The sequence below is a fragment of the Falco peregrinus genome, chromosome 2, assembly GCF_023634155.1.
Source record: "Falco peregrinus isolate bFalPer1 chromosome 2, bFalPer1.pri, whole genome shotgun sequence".
Taxonomy (NCBI): Eukaryota; Metazoa; Chordata; class Aves; order Falconiformes; family Falconidae; genus Falco; species Falco peregrinus.
In genome coordinates this window covers 118,481,132-118,499,993 of record NC_073722.1, presented here as the reverse complement: position 1 = coordinate 118,499,993, position 18,862 = coordinate 118,481,132, and the positions used below count along the sequence as shown (strand labels likewise).

The 18,862-nt window shown below is 47.5% G+C and overlaps 1 protein-coding gene across 1 annotated transcript; it reads right to left on the bottom strand.

Annotated features, from left to right (window-relative positions):
- Positions 1–245: 245 nt before the first annotated feature.
- Positions 246–16,981, bottom strand: LOC114010176 (myosin heavy chain, skeletal muscle, adult). Its single transcript, XM_055797937.1, has 38 exons — positions 16,775–16,981; positions 16,542–16,685; positions 16,292–16,448; positions 15,394–15,421; positions 15,184–15,295; positions 14,998–15,090; positions 14,811–14,874; positions 14,620–14,718; positions 14,410–14,513; positions 14,175–14,313; positions 13,419–13,537; positions 13,171–13,320; positions 12,191–12,361; positions 11,234–11,543; positions 11,005–11,078; positions 9,827–9,914; positions 9,615–9,732; positions 9,163–9,286; positions 7,685–7,821; positions 7,325–7,580; positions 6,687–6,929; positions 6,292–6,468; positions 6,063–6,208; positions 5,884–5,974; positions 5,406–5,795; positions 5,127–5,253; positions 4,829–4,947; positions 4,169–4,365; positions 3,577–3,760; positions 3,325–3,490; positions 3,028–3,152; positions 2,515–2,823; positions 2,211–2,414; positions 1,815–1,940; positions 1,549–1,719; positions 1,358–1,462; positions 1,119–1,214; positions 246–486 (listed from the first exon to the last, which is right to left on the bottom strand). Exons 1-38 carry the CDS (start codon positions 16,979–16,981, stop codon positions 331–333), a joined length of 5,826 nt encoding a protein of 1,941 aa, XP_055653912.1. The 3' UTR covers positions 246–330.
- Between the last annotated feature and the right edge of the window lie 1,881 nt (positions 16,982–18,862).

Below are 18,862 nucleotides of genomic sequence, written 5' to 3'. Positions count from 1 at the left end.
TTTCTCTTCATTGTGAAGTTAAATTTCTATTCTTGCCCCAGTCACTAAGTAATAAAGAAGGGATAAGTATTTAGGAACTAAATGACAAAAGGCTGTGCTGTGATGTAGGGACACAAAAGGTATAACCCAAAGCTGTGCCCAAAAGCTAATGATGATATAAACCTAACCAGTAAAAACAGAAAAAAATGAAAACTGTTGCTCATGCATATGCAAAGGAAATTACGGTCTTTATTCTCTAGACACAATTACAAAGACCAATTATAGAAGAAAGCGACCAAGAGGTTCACATTTTGTGCAGTCCTCGGGTCACTTTTCTGCCTCATGACATCCTCACTCCTCCTCTGCTATCTTCTTGCCATGAAACTCACGGCTCTTCACTCGGAGCTTGTTGACCTGCGACTCTGCAATGTCAGCCCGCTCCTCGGCTTCCTCCAGCTCGTGCTGGATCTTGCGGAACTTGGAGAGGTTGACATTGGACAGTTCCTCCTGTGTGGGGAGAGGGAGTTGGTGGTGAGGAGCCCAGGGCAGGGGTTTCACTCCACCTGTGCCTTGGCCTTCTGGGGCTGTGGCTCTTCCCTGGGGAAAGGCACAAATCTCCATCCACCACCCATCACTGCTTACACGTAAGCCTCACCGTGACCTCCTCATCCTCCCTTACTCAGGACCCCTCTGTGAAAAACATCACTGGTCCTGTGCCACTCTTGAAGAGCAATTTTGTCACTTGCATTTGTCATTTGTGTACTTACTCTCCCAGTACTTGCTGCCCAGCCATCAGTGTGATTTTTTAAGGTGAGAAAGACCCTGAAGCCTTCTGCTGATCCTTACTAGCAGAGATTCATGACCTCCAGTTAACTTCAGCCAGTGGATATGGCACCTGGGGCTGTTCAGTCTGACCTCCTGTATACAACAGGCTGCAGACCTTCCTTCCGTTCGTCCCTGGCTGCCGCAGGGTGCCCAGAACTCAGCAAGGCCTCGTGACACCATACTCAATGGTGTGGCCAAGACTGCTGTGTCTTGGGAGTTTCTGTCCTGCCCCTTTCCTGCTATTCATAGCCATCTCAATGAGCATGCTGCCGTACTGGAAGGTGTCTCTGGCCCATCCTTTGTGCAATACTTACAGCCTCCTCAGCTTGTCTCTTGTAGGATTTCACCTTCATTTGCAGCTTGTCCACCAGATCCTGCAGCCTGAGAATATTCTTCCGGTCCTCCTCAGACTGGAGTGGTTGGAAAGCAGGAAAGAGCGTGAATTACTGGTTCTGCACTGGATGAGGTTAACAATTCCCCTTGGGGATGGCGTGCACAAAATCTGACTTGCTGTGAGAAAACTCTGTCAGCTGAGGGAGGCCTCCTGCCTTACCTGGTAGGTCAGCTCCTTCACCCTCCTCTCGTACTTGCGCACGCCCTTCACGGCTTCAGCGCTGCGCTTCTGCTCAGCATCAACCTCCCCTTCCAGCTCCCGCACCTGCAACGAGAAGCCCATCTTTGGAGCTTCCCTGCTGGCTGCTAACGTGGCGTGCTCACTCATGCACAAAGAAAAGCCCCACGCACTCTGGCCTCCAGCTTCTGGATTTGCTTCTTGCCTCCCTTCAGAGCCAGCTGCTCGGCCTCATCCAGACGGTGCTGCAGGTCCTTCACAGTCTGGTCCAGGTTCTTCTTCATCCTCTCCAGGTGGGCGCTGGTGTCCTGCTCCTTCTTCAGCTCTTCTGCCATCATGGCTGCCTGATGAGAGCAAAGGGTCAAAGCCATTGTGGGCCTGGAGACCATCTGAGGGAAAATACACCCACCATCGGCACTGAAGGGAGCCCCCAACTCACATCTGTGATGGCCTTCTTGGCCTTCTCTTCAGCATTGCGGGCTTCCTGGATCGTATCCTCCATTTCACTCTGGATTTGGGTAATGTCTGTCTCCAGCTTCTTCTTGGTGTTGATCAAGCTGGTGTTCTGTGCAACAGGAAAGACGGGATTTGTACTGTCAGACCTAATGCCTCAACACCAAGAGCTAAAAGTGTGAGTATTGTTTCTTGAAAGTCTTTAACACAAGAGTCCTCTTTAGGGTCATAGCTGCAAACCAGACATGGGTGGCTGTCTGGAGCAGCCCTATGACGGCGTGGCTCTCAATGTGTTTACACAGCAAACACTCACAAGATGTGTAACAATCACATTCTGTGTTGTGCCTTGTGGATGGGACTAAATTCCAGAGCAGTGCCTGACCTGGGTATGGAGGAGCTGCACTCGTTCGGTGGCATCCAGAAGCTCCTGCTCAGCCACCTTCCTTGACCGCTCCGTCTGCTCCAGGGCTGCCCGCAGCTCCTCAATTTCAGCCTGCAGCAGGTTTGCTCGGCGCTCCACCATGGCCACCTGCTCCTTCAGGTCCTCCTGCGTCCTCAGAGCATCGTCCAAGTGTAGCTGGGTATCCTGTAAAAGGGACAAGAGAAATGGCAAGGTGGCAGTGCGCACTTGTGCACCAGAATTGTAAGGGACCACGTTTCTCTCCCTGTAGCTTTGCTGAACAGACCTTGAGCACAGCCTGCGTGTTTCTCAGGTTCTTTTGTGCCTCTGCAGCCACGCGGTTGGCATGGCTCAGCTGGATCTCCATTTCATTCAGGTCTCCCTCCATCTTCTTCTTCAGCCGCAGGGCTTCGTTCCTGCTCCTGATCTCAGCGTCCAGGGTGCTCTGCATGGACTCCACAATTCTGAGGTGGTTCCTCTTCATCTGGTCAATCTCCTCATCTTTCTCGGCTATCTTCCTGTCAATCTCAGACTTCACCTGGTTGAGCTCAAGCTGGAGGCGCAGGATCTTCCCCTCTTCATGTTCAAGGGACGCCTGAGAAAGAGTGAACAGGAATACTTTTCATAAGACAAATGTTGACCCCGAAGCCCTGAGTATAAAGGAATGCCACGTTTAGATATTATTGCCACGCTTTTATACAAACGCTCTTTTCCTCCTGTGCCTGGCAATGACTCTGCAGTGTTTACAACGAGACAGAGATCCAAGACATGTAAGAGAGCCATAAGTAATGCTGTGTACCTCAGCTTCCTCCAGCGAGGCCTGGAGTTCAGATTTCTCCTGCTCAATCTGCTTCTTGGCTTTCTCCAGCTCATGAATGGCCTTGCCTCCCTCTGCAATCTGCTCTGTGAGGTCACCAATCTCCTCTGTGGGAGCAAAGGCCAACGGCACGGTCAGGCACGGAGCAGAACGGGAAGGGCCCTGCCGCACCAAGGTGACGGGCATCTTTGCAGACACGCAGGCACAGACCCCTGTGGAGCGGTGGGTAGTGGTGGACAGTGGGAAAGCCCAGCCAGGAGCGGAGGGCCAGGGACTTACGCTGCAAGTTCTTGTTCTCACGCTTCAGCGTTTCCAGGTGGTCCAGGGACTCCTCGTAGGCATTCTTCATCTTAAAGAGCTCCGTGCTGAGGGAGCGAGCCTCCTTCTGGGAGGCCTCCAGCTCAGCCTGCGTTTCCTCATACTTCTGCTTCCATTCTGCCAGGATCTGAAGGGAAACGGCACGTGAGCGTGGATGTGGCAATTGGGAGGGGACACTCTGCCCAGGAACCCCAGGGCTGGAGCCCACAAGACCTTGTCAAAGTTCTTCTGCTTCTTATCCAGAGCTGCGCAGGCAGCATTTGATCGCTCCACGTCAATCATCAGGTCCTCCACTTCATTCTGCAGCCTCTGCTTTGTCTTCTCCAGGGAGGCACATTTGGCATTCACAGCTTCAACGTGTTCCTCTGCATCCTGCAGGCGCTGGGCCAGCTTCTTCCTGGGGGGAGATAAGTACAGCTCCAGGTCAGAGACCAGAGGGCAGCCCATTTTGTACTTCGGTGAGAGGGCAGCTGGCCACTTCTGGGGGCTCTGAGCCCAGTGCCTTTCACAGTGTTTTTTCTGTTCCAAGACTGCATGCTGCCTACAGGTTCTGTCACTCTGTGTCCTAGCACCTAAGGAGTATTCAGCCTGGTTCCGCATTTCTAGCCCTAAGGGCTACGTTTGTCCTTCCAGTTTGCACTTTTTCCACAGCACACTTTCCTGTCTCTCCCTCTGACCCCTCTACCACAAAGACAACAGATCCCTGCCTTTGTCCCACCCCTGTCGTAACCCACTCCCAGAGACTCCACTTTCCCTTGACAGCCTCAGTCTTCTCCAGCTGTTTGACATCCCTCTTCCCACGTACTTGGCCTCCTCCAGCTCCTCCGTGCGCTGAATAGCGTCCGTCTCATATTTGGTTCTCCACTGGGCCACTTCACTGTTGGCCTTGGACAGGGCGCGCTGCAGCTCCCCCTTGGCTTCCTGCTCCTCCTCGTATTGCTCCCGCAGCAGGTCACAGTCGTGGCGAGCAGACTGCAAGGCGTGGGCCAGCGCGTTCTTGGCCTGGGGAAACAAAGGGATCGGTAACCTGAATACTTGCCTTGAGATGCCTCTTGACAGTAAAACTGGCAGTGAAATTAGGCTGAAACTCTAACTAGGCAAATGCAAAGCTGGGAGCTGATGAAGCCTTCATCAATGGGTTCTGCAAGATCAGGATGTGTTAGTGACAGGGGCTCTGGGGTCAGTAACCTGCTGTTGCTCTAAACGCTTTGACACACGTGTCTGCATCCTGTCCTAGAGAGTATTGTCAGGATCTTGTGAAAGCCTTGTGGATTACTTCCTCCAGGGTCCAAACCATTACGCTTCCTTCCCTCTCTAGCTTAGGAGTGAGGGCATGTGTGTTACTGGTGTTCCCTCCCGTACTACATGTGTTTTGGGGAAAGAATATGAAACCAGTTTGGATTGGACAGGATTCTGCGGATGTTTTGAGGTGATGTAGGTTGCGGACAGCAGGGTGTTTCCAGACCTTTATTTCTTCCTCTAGATGTCTCTTGAGCTCCTCAATCTGCTGCGTAAATCCTTGCTTGCCCCTAGACAGCTGAGAAATCAGAGCATCTTTTTCCTCCACCTGGCGTGAATATTCACCTGGTAAGGGTAAAGAGAAAAAAGGTAGCCCGACTACTATCAATACGACGGTTCCTGCATGTAAGCCCACGTCATCAGGAGTGGCTGGGAGAGGTTATAGCAGGAATCATCTTGCACCCTGTGGGATCCTCACGGCATGCAGGTCCTCACAGTGAAGCTCAGGAATGAGGATGTCTCACCTGATTCTGTCTGCAGACGAGCTCGTTGAGTATTGAGGTCATTGATCATGCGCTGATTCTGTTCCTCCTTAGTTTTAATCTCACTCAGCTGGTCTTCCAGAGTGCGGCACATCTTCTCCAGGTTTGCCTAGAGAGCAAACGGAAGGAAGGAAAGGAGTTGAGCACCTGGACTCTGCCCTGTGCTGACAGCAAGGACCTTTGTAATGAGAATGTGGCTGGTAGACATAGCCTATGTGCCATACATCGGCCCCGTGAGCATGTGCCACCGCAGTTCAATACCTTGGCTTTGGAGACAGACTCCATGTTACTGGCCAAGTCGTCAATCTCCATCTTGAGCTCACTCTTCTCCTTCTCCAGCTTCTGCTTCACTCGCTGCAGGTTGTCGATCTGCTCCCCAAGCTCAGCGGTGCTGTCCGCGTGCTTCTTGCGCAGGGCCGCAGCCGTGGCTTCGTGCTGCAGCGTGGCCTCCTCCAGGTCGCGACGCATCTTCTGAAATTCTGCCTCACGCTTCTTGTTCATCTCAATCTGAGCGGCGGTAGCCCCTCCGGCTTCTTCCAGGCGCTCGCTGATCTCCTCTAGCTCCCTCGACAGGTCAGCCCGATGCTTCTCGGCTTTTGCCCGAGAGGTTCGCTCTGCCTCAATTTCCTCCTCCAGCTCCTCAATACGAGCCTGGGGAACATTAGGCACCCTTCGCACCCATGCCCTCCTCCTTCCCGACCTGAGACTGGCTGAGAGAGGGGAAGGGCCAGACACTTGCCTGCAGCTCCTTGATCTTCTTCTGTAACTGCATGCCCAGGGCTTGCTCATCCTCAATTTTGCTCTGGATCTGGCTGATTTCAAAGTCTTTCCTTTGGGCAAAGCAAACTGTGTTAGCGTCTGAGCAAAACCCGCCAAGCGCACCAGCCCCACAGTCTGGTGCCCCACAGCCACGCTTACTTCTTCAGTTTCTCATCCAGCTGCTGCTTGTCGTTCTCCAAATCCATGATGCTGTCCTGGGCCAGCTTCAGGTCTCCTTCGAGTTTCCTCTTTGCTCTCTCAAGGTCCATGCGCAGTTTCTTCTCTTGCTCCAGGGACCCTTCCAGCTGAATAGAAGATAACCATCAGTGCTCTACCAGCCAGTTCTATAATCTGTGCCCGCCCTGTTCTTCTGGACAACCGTGCTTACATCGTCCACTTGCTGCTCCAGCTTGGTCTTGGCTTTGGTCAGCGTATTGACTTTGTCCTCTTCTACCTGCAGGTCATCCAGTGTCTGCTGATGGGCCTCTTGGAGGGCTTTCTTCTCTTTAGTCAGCTTGGCAATGGTCTCGTCCAGGGCCGCCATCTCCTCTGTGAGGTTTTTCACCTGTTGATTGGAAGAAAGTGCCAAATGTCTGTGTAGAAGACTTGACTGCTTGTGCAGTGGCATTTTCCCTTTGCAGTGCTTAGCCAGGAGCTCGTGTATTTGGGCTGCCCCACTGTGGTGCTCCTGGTATGTCCCAAACCTAGCTCTGTTCTGAGGATGCCAGGCTCATCGGGGAGGCATCTGTCCTTTGCCCTTCATGTGACTCCCCATGTTTGTACCTTGTTTTCGGTGGCATGTTTTTCCTTCTCCACTTTGGCCAACGTTAACTCCAGGTCATCAATATCTTTCTTCAGCTCTGAACATTCATCCTCCAGTTTTCTCTTCTTGGCTGTCAGCTCAGCATTGATTTCCTCCTCATCCTCAGCCCTTTCAGTCACCTCCTTAATTTTGGCTTCCAGCTGGATTTTGGTTTTGATGAGCTGGTCACACCTTTCCTCAGCATCAGCCAAGCTATCGGCTTCCTGGTGGGGAGACAGAGATTTTTATGGGTTATAATGTTTTGAAGTATCTCCACCCTGTCTTCTGCGTTACTGAGTAGGCACGTGTTAAAATGGGGGCTGAACCTGACTTCCACTCCAGCAACTGGAAGATCTTGCCTACTGGCCCACTGCAAGCCTTGTCATCTGGAATCATTATCGATTCCAAGGTTTCTGTGTCTCTTAAAAATGCCTCACAGAGAGGGTAGCTATGACAATACCTCACGCACCCACAAGCACGACAGAACAGCGGTCACTTCAGTTACTACTTTCAGCAGGAGCTAGGGCTTGGAGTCCTTTTGCCTGACAGAAACGGTATTCTGAAGCACTCTGACTGTATATCGTCCTTTTCCCAGGGACAAACGGGCGGTGACACTCACCGCCTGCACTTGGAGCTGCAGGTCATTCTTCTCCTGCAGCAGGACCACCATTTTCTCCTCCAGCTCCTTCCTCTTTGCCTCAGACTTTGCGAGCTCTTCCTTGGTTTTCTCAAACTCTTCCTTCATGTTGGCCATCTCTTTCTCAGACTCTGCACTCTTCAGCAAGGGCTTGATCTTAAAGTACAGCTTCATCCAGGGCCAGTGCTTCACATTCATGAATGCACGAACATTGTACTGGATGCAGAAGATGGACTCCCTGAAATGAAATTCACATGGTTATTACAGAGCTTCAGTGTGATGAATTTAATTTTTTTTTTAGTGAAGTACCATGAGAGCAAACTAAATATGAAAAATGTCTACCTCCTCTCCACCATTTTCCGATACTCCACTCTCATCAGGAAGCCTCTGCACCTGGCTTGTATCATGGTCATAATCTCTGCTAGTTTTTCATCTCTCATCTCCTCCAGCACACCTATCAGTCCAGCTTTGAAGAACACCTTAAGAAAATATTGCAGTATGACTTTTTCAGGTAATACAGAATAGGGGCACACACTCTGTTAGGATTCTAATACACCTTAATTTCATGACCAGCTTTACCCTGAGCCCAAAAATCTCTGCTTTGTATAAGCTCAGCCCTAAGAATTCTGTCCCTGTCTGAGCTGTGGTATGAGTTCTGGTTTCTAGTTCAGCTGCAGCCTCAGCCACACCTCTGCCTGTTCATAGACCCCAGTGAGCTCTACTGTGACCTGAAGACTTTCTGGCTTGATGTTAGTTTGATGTCATTGCTGTGGATCAGTCCAGGAATTAATGAGTGGGCCCGGGCCTTGCAAGCCTGTTTATATCAGACCCTGGCCAATCTCAGAAACCAAGGCTTTATGGCTTCATGTCAGACCTTCCTTATTGACACAAACCTCTCTGATTATCTGGATTGTTGGTTGAACCTGACTACTGTTCAAGTGGCTTCCCCACTTAGAATCATAGAATCATTGAGGTTGAAAATAGCCTTTGAGATTATGAAGTCCAGCTATTAACTCAGGACCGACAAGTCCACCACTAAACTATGTCCCTGAGCACCACATTTATATCTTTTGTAAACACCTCCAGGGTTGGGGATTCTGCCACTTCCCTGGGCAGCCTGTTCCAAGGCCTGACCACCCTTTCAGTGTAGACGTTTATCCAACTATCCAGTCCAAACCTCCCCTGGTGCAGCTTTAGGTCATTGCCTCTTCTCCTGTCACTTGTTATCTGGGAGAAGAGACCCCCCGCACACACACACCCCCTGCCTACAGCCCCTGTCAGGCAGCTGTGGAATGTGACCAGGTCCCCCACAAGCCTCCTCCTCTCCAGGCTGAACACACCCAGCTCTCCCAGCCTCCCCCCCCAAGACTGGTGCCCCAGCCCCTTCCGCAGCTCCCTGCCCATCCCTGGACACGCTCCAGCCCCTCTGCGTCCCTCTTGGAGCGAGGGGCCCAGAGCTGAACCCGGGGTTTGAGGTGCAGCTGCACCAGTGCTGAGCACAGGGGGATGGTCACTGCCCTGGTCCTGCTGGCCACGCTGTCTCAGTTACAAGCCAGGATGCTGTTGGTTTTCTTGGCCACCTGGGCACACAGGGGGTTTACGCCCAGCCGGCCATCAGCCAGCCACCCATGCCCTTTTCTGCCAGGCAGCTTCCCAGCCACACTGCCACAAGAGTGCCTTGCTTGAGTACTGTGGGGCTGAGTACCTGCTGACTGAGGACCCAATCGTACCAGTTCTGTTACTGTGCTGTGCTCCCTGCTTCTGACAGAGCAGCCTGCCCTTACCACTCCCTAACAAATTAACACAAGTATTTTCTCTACCTTGGTGTGACCAAATCTGTATTGTGTGTGGTCCACATCAATGGACCCAAGCAGCTTCTCAGAAGCCTTCTTGCTGTCCATGAACTGTCCCTCTGGGATAGCACTGGCATTAAGCACTCTGTATCTGTGAAAGTAAACAGAACATGCAGAAATTCCCATCACCAAAATGACCACTGTGATTGAACACCCTGTCTTCTCAGACTGCCTCATTGAACCAGTCTCATGCCTGAAGATAGTTCATCCTTTCAGAACATGATATAAAGACTGTTCTTACCATTGACTCTAAGTGCAAAAGAATCCTGATCTCAGCAATGTCCTATCACCATGAACTGCTTGTGAAACATTTCTACCTTACACCTCAGTACCAATTTAAAGTATAATGTTTCAGATATATTGTGACAGTCATACTCCTCATCTTGGTCTGAATGGGGAGGAAGGTGGAGCGCTGTTACCTTTGTTTGAAGTCAGCATACAGGACTCTGCTGGGGAACCCTTTCCTGCAAATTCTGATCCCTTCCAGCACGCCGTTACACCGCAGCTGATGCAGTACCAGCTCGTGCTCCATGGCACCTAACAAACGCCACCGTTAATGACGTCCCCATTGTTTGATACTCAGGGAAAGCGCTTCTGTGGCTTGAGTTTTCCTCCTATTGCATTTGCTTACCAGGTGTTTTTGTTTCATTTGGGATGATGCATCGTACAAAATGGGGGTGAGTGCTGCGAAGATTTGTCATCAGCTTGTTTAAGTTCTCCTGTGAGATCATGAAATAATGTTTATATTATTAACTAAAAGCACCAGAAACTGTACAGTGGATGCATCAAACTGAGTGTTTCAGGATGCAGTCCTGGCTTCTCTAAAACACTTTAAAGAACTCCCAAAGGGAAACTTGGAAACTGAAGGCACACTGATTTTTTGTTTTGAAATTATTTTCTAGATTAATGGCTACTATTACTTTTCTGTGATCTCCTTATACAAATACAGAGCTGCCATCTCACAGGTTTCCTTCCATCTGGTATTTCTTGAGGTATTTAGTAGGGCATTTTAAGTGGATGATGCGTTCTCTTGGTTAAACGAGACTCGCATCTGATTTGACATCAAAATGGGTTCTTTTTAAATGGATGGGATATTTGTACAGCCCATATAAATTGACATACTTAGTTATAATTCAGTCTCCCAAAATGTCTCCACCTCAGCCAAATGGAAACTTTGAAAACATAACTGAAAACTGACCTCAAAAGTAATGAATTTGATGTAATGTAAAATTCACTCTCCTTCCTAAAGAAAATAAATCATTGCCTTACAATTTTAAAATTTCAAGGCATTTTTTTCTATTTTGATCTTTGATCATTATTTTCACATTATTTTCAAATTCTGCAACATGTCAATACTGAACAATCTTCATCGATATGAAAATTAGGTATGGGAAATATATCTTAAGTCTCCAAAGAAAAGTCTAAGGGAGATCAGCTGATTTGTTATTGACTCTACTCTAAGTAGGTGAACTTCACCCTTATGAGATTTTCGTAGAATATTCAGAAAGGTAACAGTAGAAAAAAAAGAAGTGGAAGAAATCAGCCAAAACATAATGACGCAATATCAGTAGTTAGTATAGAAAAAAAAAAAGTCTAAGAAAATTGTGTAGGGAGTTGCAGAAGGCTGACAATACCATTCTATCCCCTGAAACAATAGGAAGACAATGCAGGCATTGAGGTAGAGTTTTATGGTGTCCTAATAGGGTAATTCTGTAATTTCCAAGGGTGGCAATGGAAGGATTCTCAAAAATGTCAAAAGCTATTTCAGTGGGTATTTTTAATAGTGAGATAGTGACTTCTGTCACTTACCCGGAAAAGAGCTGAGACAGTCTGGAAAGAAGAACCCTTCTTCTTGCCACCCTTTTTGCCACCACCACCACCCTCTGCAAATGGAAGAAAAGAAAAAAAAGCATTAAAAGATAGATATTGCATTTTAGAGACTGCAGAACACAAAACATCTTTAAATGTTCAGTGTTTACTGCTTTAATTCTGCATCAACAGTGTCCCACACTGAAAGTACAATTGTTACAGAGCTGACCTGCATCTGCTCCACCATAGTTGGCAAAGAGTAAGGCCAGTGTCTTCAGGGATGATTTCTGGTACAACCCAATGACAGTTTCATTCAGGGGGTCCTTGTTCTTCTCCAGCCAGCCGGAGATGTTATAGTCCACCGTGCCAGCATAGTGCACCAGGGAGAAGTGGGCCTCAGCCTTGCCTTTGGCAGGCTTGGGCTTCTGGAAGTTGTTGGACTTGCCCAGGTGCTGGTCGTAGAGTTTGTTCTTGAAAGAGGTGTCAGTTGCCTTGGGGAACATGCACTCCTCTTCCAGGATGGAGAAGATGCCCATGGGCTGGAAGGTACCACAAGAAGTGACAGAGAAAGATGATAATGATGTGAAACATGTGCTATGTTCATCAAAGGTACCACTCTGTTGTTGGTAGCACCTCAGCCTGGGTAAGGGCCTAAGTTTCTCAGGAGCTGTTTCTCAGCCAGGGAGCTTCTTTCTGCCTTCCCTTGCCTTCCTGCAACGCCTCTTCATGGAACTGGTAAAAACAGCTGTCTGGTTCAGGTTAGAATTGGGAGTCGAGTTGGAGGGAGAAGTGGTAAACAGAAAAATAGTTGGGCAAGTAGCTACAAGAGGCCTAGCAGTTTTGGGAAACCAGGCAAGATAAAATTTATTTCCCAGATTTGTGTGTGGAGTTCTGATTTGAGTCTTCAGTGGAAAAAGAAAGGGAGGCTGACTCCAGTTTGTTTTAAAGAAGTCTGTTGGTAGGAGTCGAGGCTATCTTCTCTGTGCTTGAAGGCCAGGTACTGCAGGATTGATGACACAGATATGCCTTTCCTGATTTCTTTTTGCCAGACTGAACTAAATCTCAGTGCAAAGTTGTTTGTTTAACTGACACTGAATGTCTGGCTGTGAGTTCTTTCTGAGCTGAATCTGACTCAGAAACATCACAGAGTCTGAAAATACATAGTACACTTGCATGGAAAAGGTACCTTCTCAATGAGCTCAATGCAGGCAGCCAGGTCCATCCCAAAGTCAATGAACTCCCATTCAATTCCCTCCTTCTTGTACTCCTCCTGCTCCAGCACGAACATGTGGTGGTTGAAGAACTGTTGCAGTTTCTCGTTGGTGAAGTTGATGCACAGCTGCTCAAAGCTGTTGAACTGCCCAAAGCAAGGAGAGGTTTCTCAGGGTGTGGCAAACACCACACGGTTTTGGCAGCGTTCTCCTAATGCTGTTTGAAGTTCCCCAGCTGAAACACCACTCCTAACCGTACTGCAACAGCACGTGTACCCGCAGCAGCAGGACTTGTAAAATTTACCATCCTCAAAGGATTTTATTATTATTATTATTACCTTTGGAATAGAGCTAAAAGTAACAGTCCTTTTTTTACTGTGTTACTCAAAAGCAAATCCTTTGGTAAGCTTAGCTGCAGCATTGCGTAGGCGTCTCAGCCCTCTGACCTCCCAGAGAGTGGAAACCTCCTCGGTGTCCTACCCAAGAATTTCTCTGCCCTCAGACCAACATTCCGGGGGTTTCTCTGCTCTGACAAGAAGTCCTAGCATCAGCACTGCACTCACAACACAGGAAACATGCTGTGAACTTTCCCATGGCACTTCCCTTCCCTTGGCAGCCCAAGAGCATCCACGGCTTCAGCCCACATCTGCGACCCTTAGCCCTGGAGCTGCCTCTTTGTTTGCCAGACCTAAGGCCTTTGCAAGCTCAAGGGCCTCTGAGAACATTTGTCAGAAAGCAGAACTTTCTTCTACATGTTGACAGCATTGAAATCAAAGTGCTTGTTAGCAAAGCCCTTTGAGGGTGCTACTGTGATGGAGGAGAGGGAAGGGTTTCTAGAAAACTGCACATGAACAGGATAAACTTCTGAATCTTCTTAGGAAGAAGTGTGTTTCTGAATCCTCATGAGCCCTCCCTGCCTCGCCCTTGGCTACGGTGCCACATCCTTGTTCCTTACATCAAAGATCTCAAAGCCAGCGATGTCCAGGACACCAATGAAGTACTGTCTGGGTTGCTTGGTATCCAGCTGTTGGTTGATGCGAACAACCATCCACAAGAACATCTTCTCAAAGACAGCTTTTGCCAGGGCGCCAACTGCGTTGTTCACCTAAAACAAAGAAGCAAGCATCAAAGTTACTTCCTAGGCTCAAAGAAGAATGCTCAAGTACTCTTTCAAGGCATGTATTTTCAAACTCCACATTTTACCTGTGACACATTTTGACCTTTGGTCACATACTCATTCCCAACCTTGACGCGGGGGTAGCAGAGGGCCTTGAGCAGGTCAGCTGAGTTCAGGCCCATCAGGTAGGCAGCCTTGTCAGCCACTAAAGAGGCACGGAGAGAGAGAGAAGCGTTTCTCCTTAGACAATGGCTAAAATTTGGCCAGCGTGAACAACTCTGCTTCTCATATTCTAGAAATGGAAAAGCACTGGTCTGGTCTCATACAGAAGGCCTGGGTAGGAATGCAAAGTCTGGAAGCTAATGATGGCTTTCTTGGAAAGGAAGAACAGGTATGGCTTGGGCAGGAATACCTTGAATCTGGGAGTTCCCAGAGGAACCCCAAAAGCCTCTGGGAATTCACGAGGCACGCATACAGTACATTCCTTTTCTGTGGGAAGTGGATACTTTCATAGCAAACAGTGCAGGATGTATTTCACCAAACATATGATTGCACGTCAGGGTGACCAGCGGTTGAAGGTCTTACAGAGAGAGGTATCCTATGTTGAAGCTGAAGTTCCCCCTTTCAGGCTGTGTCTGTTTGGGGAGTATCCGTTGGATAAAATAGTGGCATTTCCCATGATCAGGGAAGCACCTCTGCAGTCAGACAATGACCAAAGATGCTTTTCTGCAGTGCTTGATGTGGTGACTCAGGCCAACAAAGGCCTGTCTCTGGAGGCTAACATGCCATCTCTGCAAACAAAGAAGTTCTTTGAACGAGTCAGACACTGAACTTGCTGGTACCTTCTGTGCCATCGGGCTCTGCCTGCTCCTCTCGTTGTTTCTGCTTGAACTTCAGGTTCCCGTAGTGCATGACAGCCCCTGTCAGCTTGTAGATGGCTGTCTTCTCATCAGCAGTGAAGCCCAGGATGTCAATGGCACTCTGCAGTCAAAACAATGAAGGAAATGTCCTTAGTAGGCCACCTATGTCACCATCAAAACAAGTGTACAGTAGGTACCTCTTTTCTGTGTCACTTACGTCTGTAGCCATGAGCTCCTCCTGGTCATCAATGCTGGGAACAGTGACCTCACCTTGACTCACATAGTGGAAATCAAAAGGGTTGGTGGTAATGAGGAGCATGTCTGAAAGCAGGAAGAGGCAAGGCAGATGCTTAGTTTTGCCAACCAGGTAACAGCAGGAACTGCTGCTCAGCAATCACCCCAAAAAAGTCATAAAGACCCTTCCTACCAATTAGCTCCGGCTTCTTGTTGGACATGATCTGATAGAATATGTGGTAGCTTCTTTCTGCTGGGAGCTGGAAAGTGACTCTGGACTTCTCCAGCAGGTCTGTCAAGGAGGGTAGCAAGGGTCAGGCACTGGTACTCACATGGAGCTGGGAATTTAGGAAGGAGTGGGATCAGGCCAGGAGAGCGACTTACAAGTTTCAATGTCAGCAGAAGCCAGTTTGCCTGTGGCCCCAAAGTGGATTCTGATGAATTTGCCCTGTTAAGGAGAAGCAGCGGCATTTCAGCCTGGAGGCGTTTCATTGCTGTCTCCTTCTGTGAGAATGCCACTAGCCCATCACTACTGTTACAACAAGGAGCAATTTCTCCTAAAACAGCTTACAAAGCGTGAGGAGTTGTCGTTCCTCACGGTCTTGGCGTTTCCAAAGGCCTCCAGCAGTGGGTTGGCGCTGATGATTTGATCCTCAAGCGTTCCCTGCAGGATGAGAATTATTGCTGCTTATCCTTTCCAAAAATCACGTCAGGAACAGAGGAAAGCATTGATTCCAGCCAGCACCTGTTACTTTACCTGCATTTTGCCTGACTGCTCCTCTTTCTTCTTCTCCCCGCTCGCTGCAATTGTTGCAAAGTACTGGATGACACGCTTCGTGTTCACAGTCTTCCCGGCACCGGATTCTCCGCTGTCAAACCAAAGAGAGACGCAGAGAGCGTGTGGTCAGGCAGGAGGTCCCCTGGCACCGGGCAGCCCCACAGGGACCCGAGCAGGGGGTTTACGTACGTGATCAGGATCGACTGGTTCTCGCGATCTGTGAAAGAGGACAGCAATGTGAAAAAATAAATGCTGAACTACTTGTTATTCATGAACCTGCTCCAGCATTAGGAGTGGAAGTGGAAAAGAAGCATAGAAACCCCGTTCAAATGACCATTCTATTTTTATTGTATAGTCAGGGACTCTTTTGAACAGTCAACATCATTACTCTGTGATGTTTGGTAATGTCCTTGTAGGGTCATAGAACAACTGTAGATGTGTAATGATCAAATCAATCATTGATTCAGTTCTGCATATTGCAGTTTGGTGCACAGACTTCTAGTCCTTTCTGGTCAAGTAACTTTAATGCCTAAGAAGCAAACCCACAAGACAGGAGTATCACCTCACAGCTAATTTGGAAGGAAGGCATTTATCATCGTTTCCAAAGGGTGCATTTTCACTGGGATTCTGGCTCTGGTTATTTCCCAAGAAGTTGCAAATACCAGAATAACACTTAAAATCAGATCACATGCTTTTTCAAACAATGTCTCATGAAGCCAAATCAGCTATAAATTCACCTACACTGCTGTTTTCAAAGAGACTGATTAGATTATTCAGAGCTCTATTAATATTTTCTGTCACATCTTGAGCACATCAGATCTCAATAATAGCTAGGGAAGAATTTTTGTTTCACGTGTCTCAATTCATCCAATCAATTACGCTTCACTGTAAGTTTTTCAGTGCTCTTGTCTACATGGTCTCAATTAGAGTTTTAAAAATCAATAGGGCAGGACTGTGCTTCATGCATAACATCAGCAACTGTTAAAATAAGTTATTTATAGGCTCATGCTGAAGTTTACACATGCAAATATTAAAAAAAAAAAAACCCAAATATTTTATTGTCATGAAGATGTTGCCATTGTCTCACCGGTCAGCATGAACTGATAGGCGTTGTCCGAGATGGAGAAGATGTGTGGAGGGGCCTCCTGGCGCTTCTTGCCTCGGTAGGCCAACACCACCTCCGGGTTGTACACCGGCAGCCACTTGTAGGGGTTGACAGTGACACAGAAGAGCCCCGAGTAGGTCTGCGAGGAAGGGAGACAGCACGTTGGCTCCCACTTGGCCTGGCAGAGCAGTTCCTCCCGGCTGCCCAAAGGCAGGCTGCTGCTGGTACTTACGTAGATCATCCAGGCTGCGTAACGCTCTTTGAGGTTGTACAGCACAGCGGGCTCGTGGAGGTGGGTCATCATGGCCATGTCCTCGATCTTGTCGTACTTGGGAGGGTTCATGGAGAAGATTTGATCTTCCTTCACGGTCAGGGTCTGTCAGATGAAGAGGGAGATGTGTGCATGTCAGCTAAGAGCTGAGACTGCAAACTACATACAGTTTTCAAGCCCTGGTTTTTACTCACTTCTCCTGCTTCAGACTTGACAGTGACCTTCCCTGATTCCCTGCTCTGGATTGTCCCTTTCACAAAGGATTCTTTAGGGTGGACCACGAAGACGGATGTCTTGGCATCAAAAGGCTTGTTCTGGGCCTCAATTCTCTCCTTTTCTGATTTTCGGAGGTAAGGAGCCGCCTCCCCAAAAACAGCCATCTCAGCGTCTGCAGAGGCCATGGTTGCACTTATACAGGAGACACAGTCAGCAGAGTACTCTGTAGGAAAGAAGATGCATTGAGTTAGTGCATAAACCGCTTAATGTGGATGAGAGGAAATCTTGCTTTTTGATCTCTTCAAATATTTAAGGAGGTATAAACATTTCAAAATTTGGATTTAAACTTTTTAGTCTTAGCTGGAATACTTGTATACTTTTCTGAAATTACTCATTAGACACCTAGCTATGCAATCAAGTATAGATCAGTTTTTTAGTCTTGCAGTATTGCATTATATATAGCAGGAGTACTTCATCTTTGTGGACTCTAGTTTATTAGGATGTTGCTATAACAAAGACTTCCTATTAAATAACCCTTTGATTTTTTAAAGTGCTACCCAAGAGTCTCTTAAAGTCTTCCTTGCCTGATAGCAAATAGTGGCTTTTCACCAAAAAATTTACTTGCTATGGACTATTCATCTTGCACTATGACAGATAGAAATGTCACTTTTACCTGTTCTGCTTTCTACAAATCTTATACTGTTGAGTATCTTCCTGTTTATTAAAAGTTGGTAAATTTTGGTATTAATTCTGATGGCAGAGGCTGGAAGTCAGTCACTGCTGTTTGAAAACAGCAACTCATTTTTTTTGGCACAGATATCCAGAGCTGTTATCGAAGTTGAAGTAAAAAATGCAGCCTTCAAAACTAGAACAAAATCACTACTGATAGAGACAGTCCCTGGCAGAAATAGATATCCAAGGCTTATAGGAAGTTAAATGGAATTTAAAAGTATATGCTTTGCCAAGAAGTTCACAGGAGCCACACACTTACCTTGAAATTTTCTGTCAAGACTGGGCACAGCTCTCCAAAGAGTCTTTTATAGAGTTTGGTATGCAGATGCTCTGGATGTTTCCTTTTCCTTCAGCCAAAATATATTCTGGCAAACCATCTTTGGCAAAACATTGTCTGGCAAACGAAACTAACGGCATAATTTTCATTTGATTTGACTAGATATATTTAGAAATGTTTTACATCTTAACATTCCTGTGGATACATTTCCTATAAATAGTCTGACAGGGCTCTTAATAACGGTATCTAGACTAGTCAAGGCACTTAAAGAACTTGGTAGTGGAATTTGTAGGTTCCTCTCCTCTACTGTCTCTCCTGATATCTTGATCCTTGACCCAGACAAAAACTTTGGTATTTCTGTACTGCAACTATTCCAGATGTAAAATGGGAATAATACATTATACCTTGTGCACATGGTCCTATAAATTTAGGTATTGCCTTTAGACACTAGAAAAGAAAAATCTACAAAAGACAAATCATGACCAAGTGTAATTCAGTAATCCTTTACATGTTATATTAAAAAGGGGAAAACCAGTCACATTACGGGCCAGGACCTTGACTTCAGTAGCAGTAGGTACAGAGGGAATCCAAGACAGAGCAAGTGAGAATACAAGTTCAACTTTGGACAGGCAATTCATACCTAGAGTGTGAAAGATGACTCCTTAGCTACAAAAAGAAATCACTATCTATGCAAGCAAATCTACACTTGTTATTTTGCAGAAACTGAAAAATTCAAAATGCGAATACTAGTGGAATGTTCACGGTTGGTATAATCAATCCTAACTGATACCAGCCAAAAGCCTTACCCAGTCATAAACAAAATGCTTATGGTAACTCATACCTGAAAAGAAAATTATACTGCTTATTTTCAAAACATTTCTGGTTTCCTCATTTCACCTCACACAAAAAAAGAAGCGTTAACATGCCTTAAACAGCTTAAGCCTCTTCCTCACAGGTGAGCCCACTGTCAAGATATATCAAGCAATGTCCCCAACCAAGTCAGGAAGCAGGGCAGGTCCCTGTAGCCCTTCACTGCCTACAACTTCAAAAGAAACCA

What these genes read in the sequence shown, in the direction of transcription:
- LOC114010176 (XM_055797937.1), bottom strand. Translation starts at nt 16,981, where the DNA reads ATGGCCTCTGCAGACGCTGAGATGGCTGTTTTTGGGGAGGCGGCTCCT. An exon ending in AACCAGTCGATCCTGATCAC is followed by an intron (nt 15,296 to 15,393) that starts GTACGTAAACCC and finishes TTGGTTTGACAG; the next exon opens with CGGAGAATCCGGTGCCGGGA. An exon ending in ACGACAACTCCTCACGCTTT is followed by an intron (nt 14,875 to 14,997) that starts GTAAGCTGTTTT and finishes TCTCCTTAACAG; the next exon opens with GGCAAATTCATCAGAATCCA.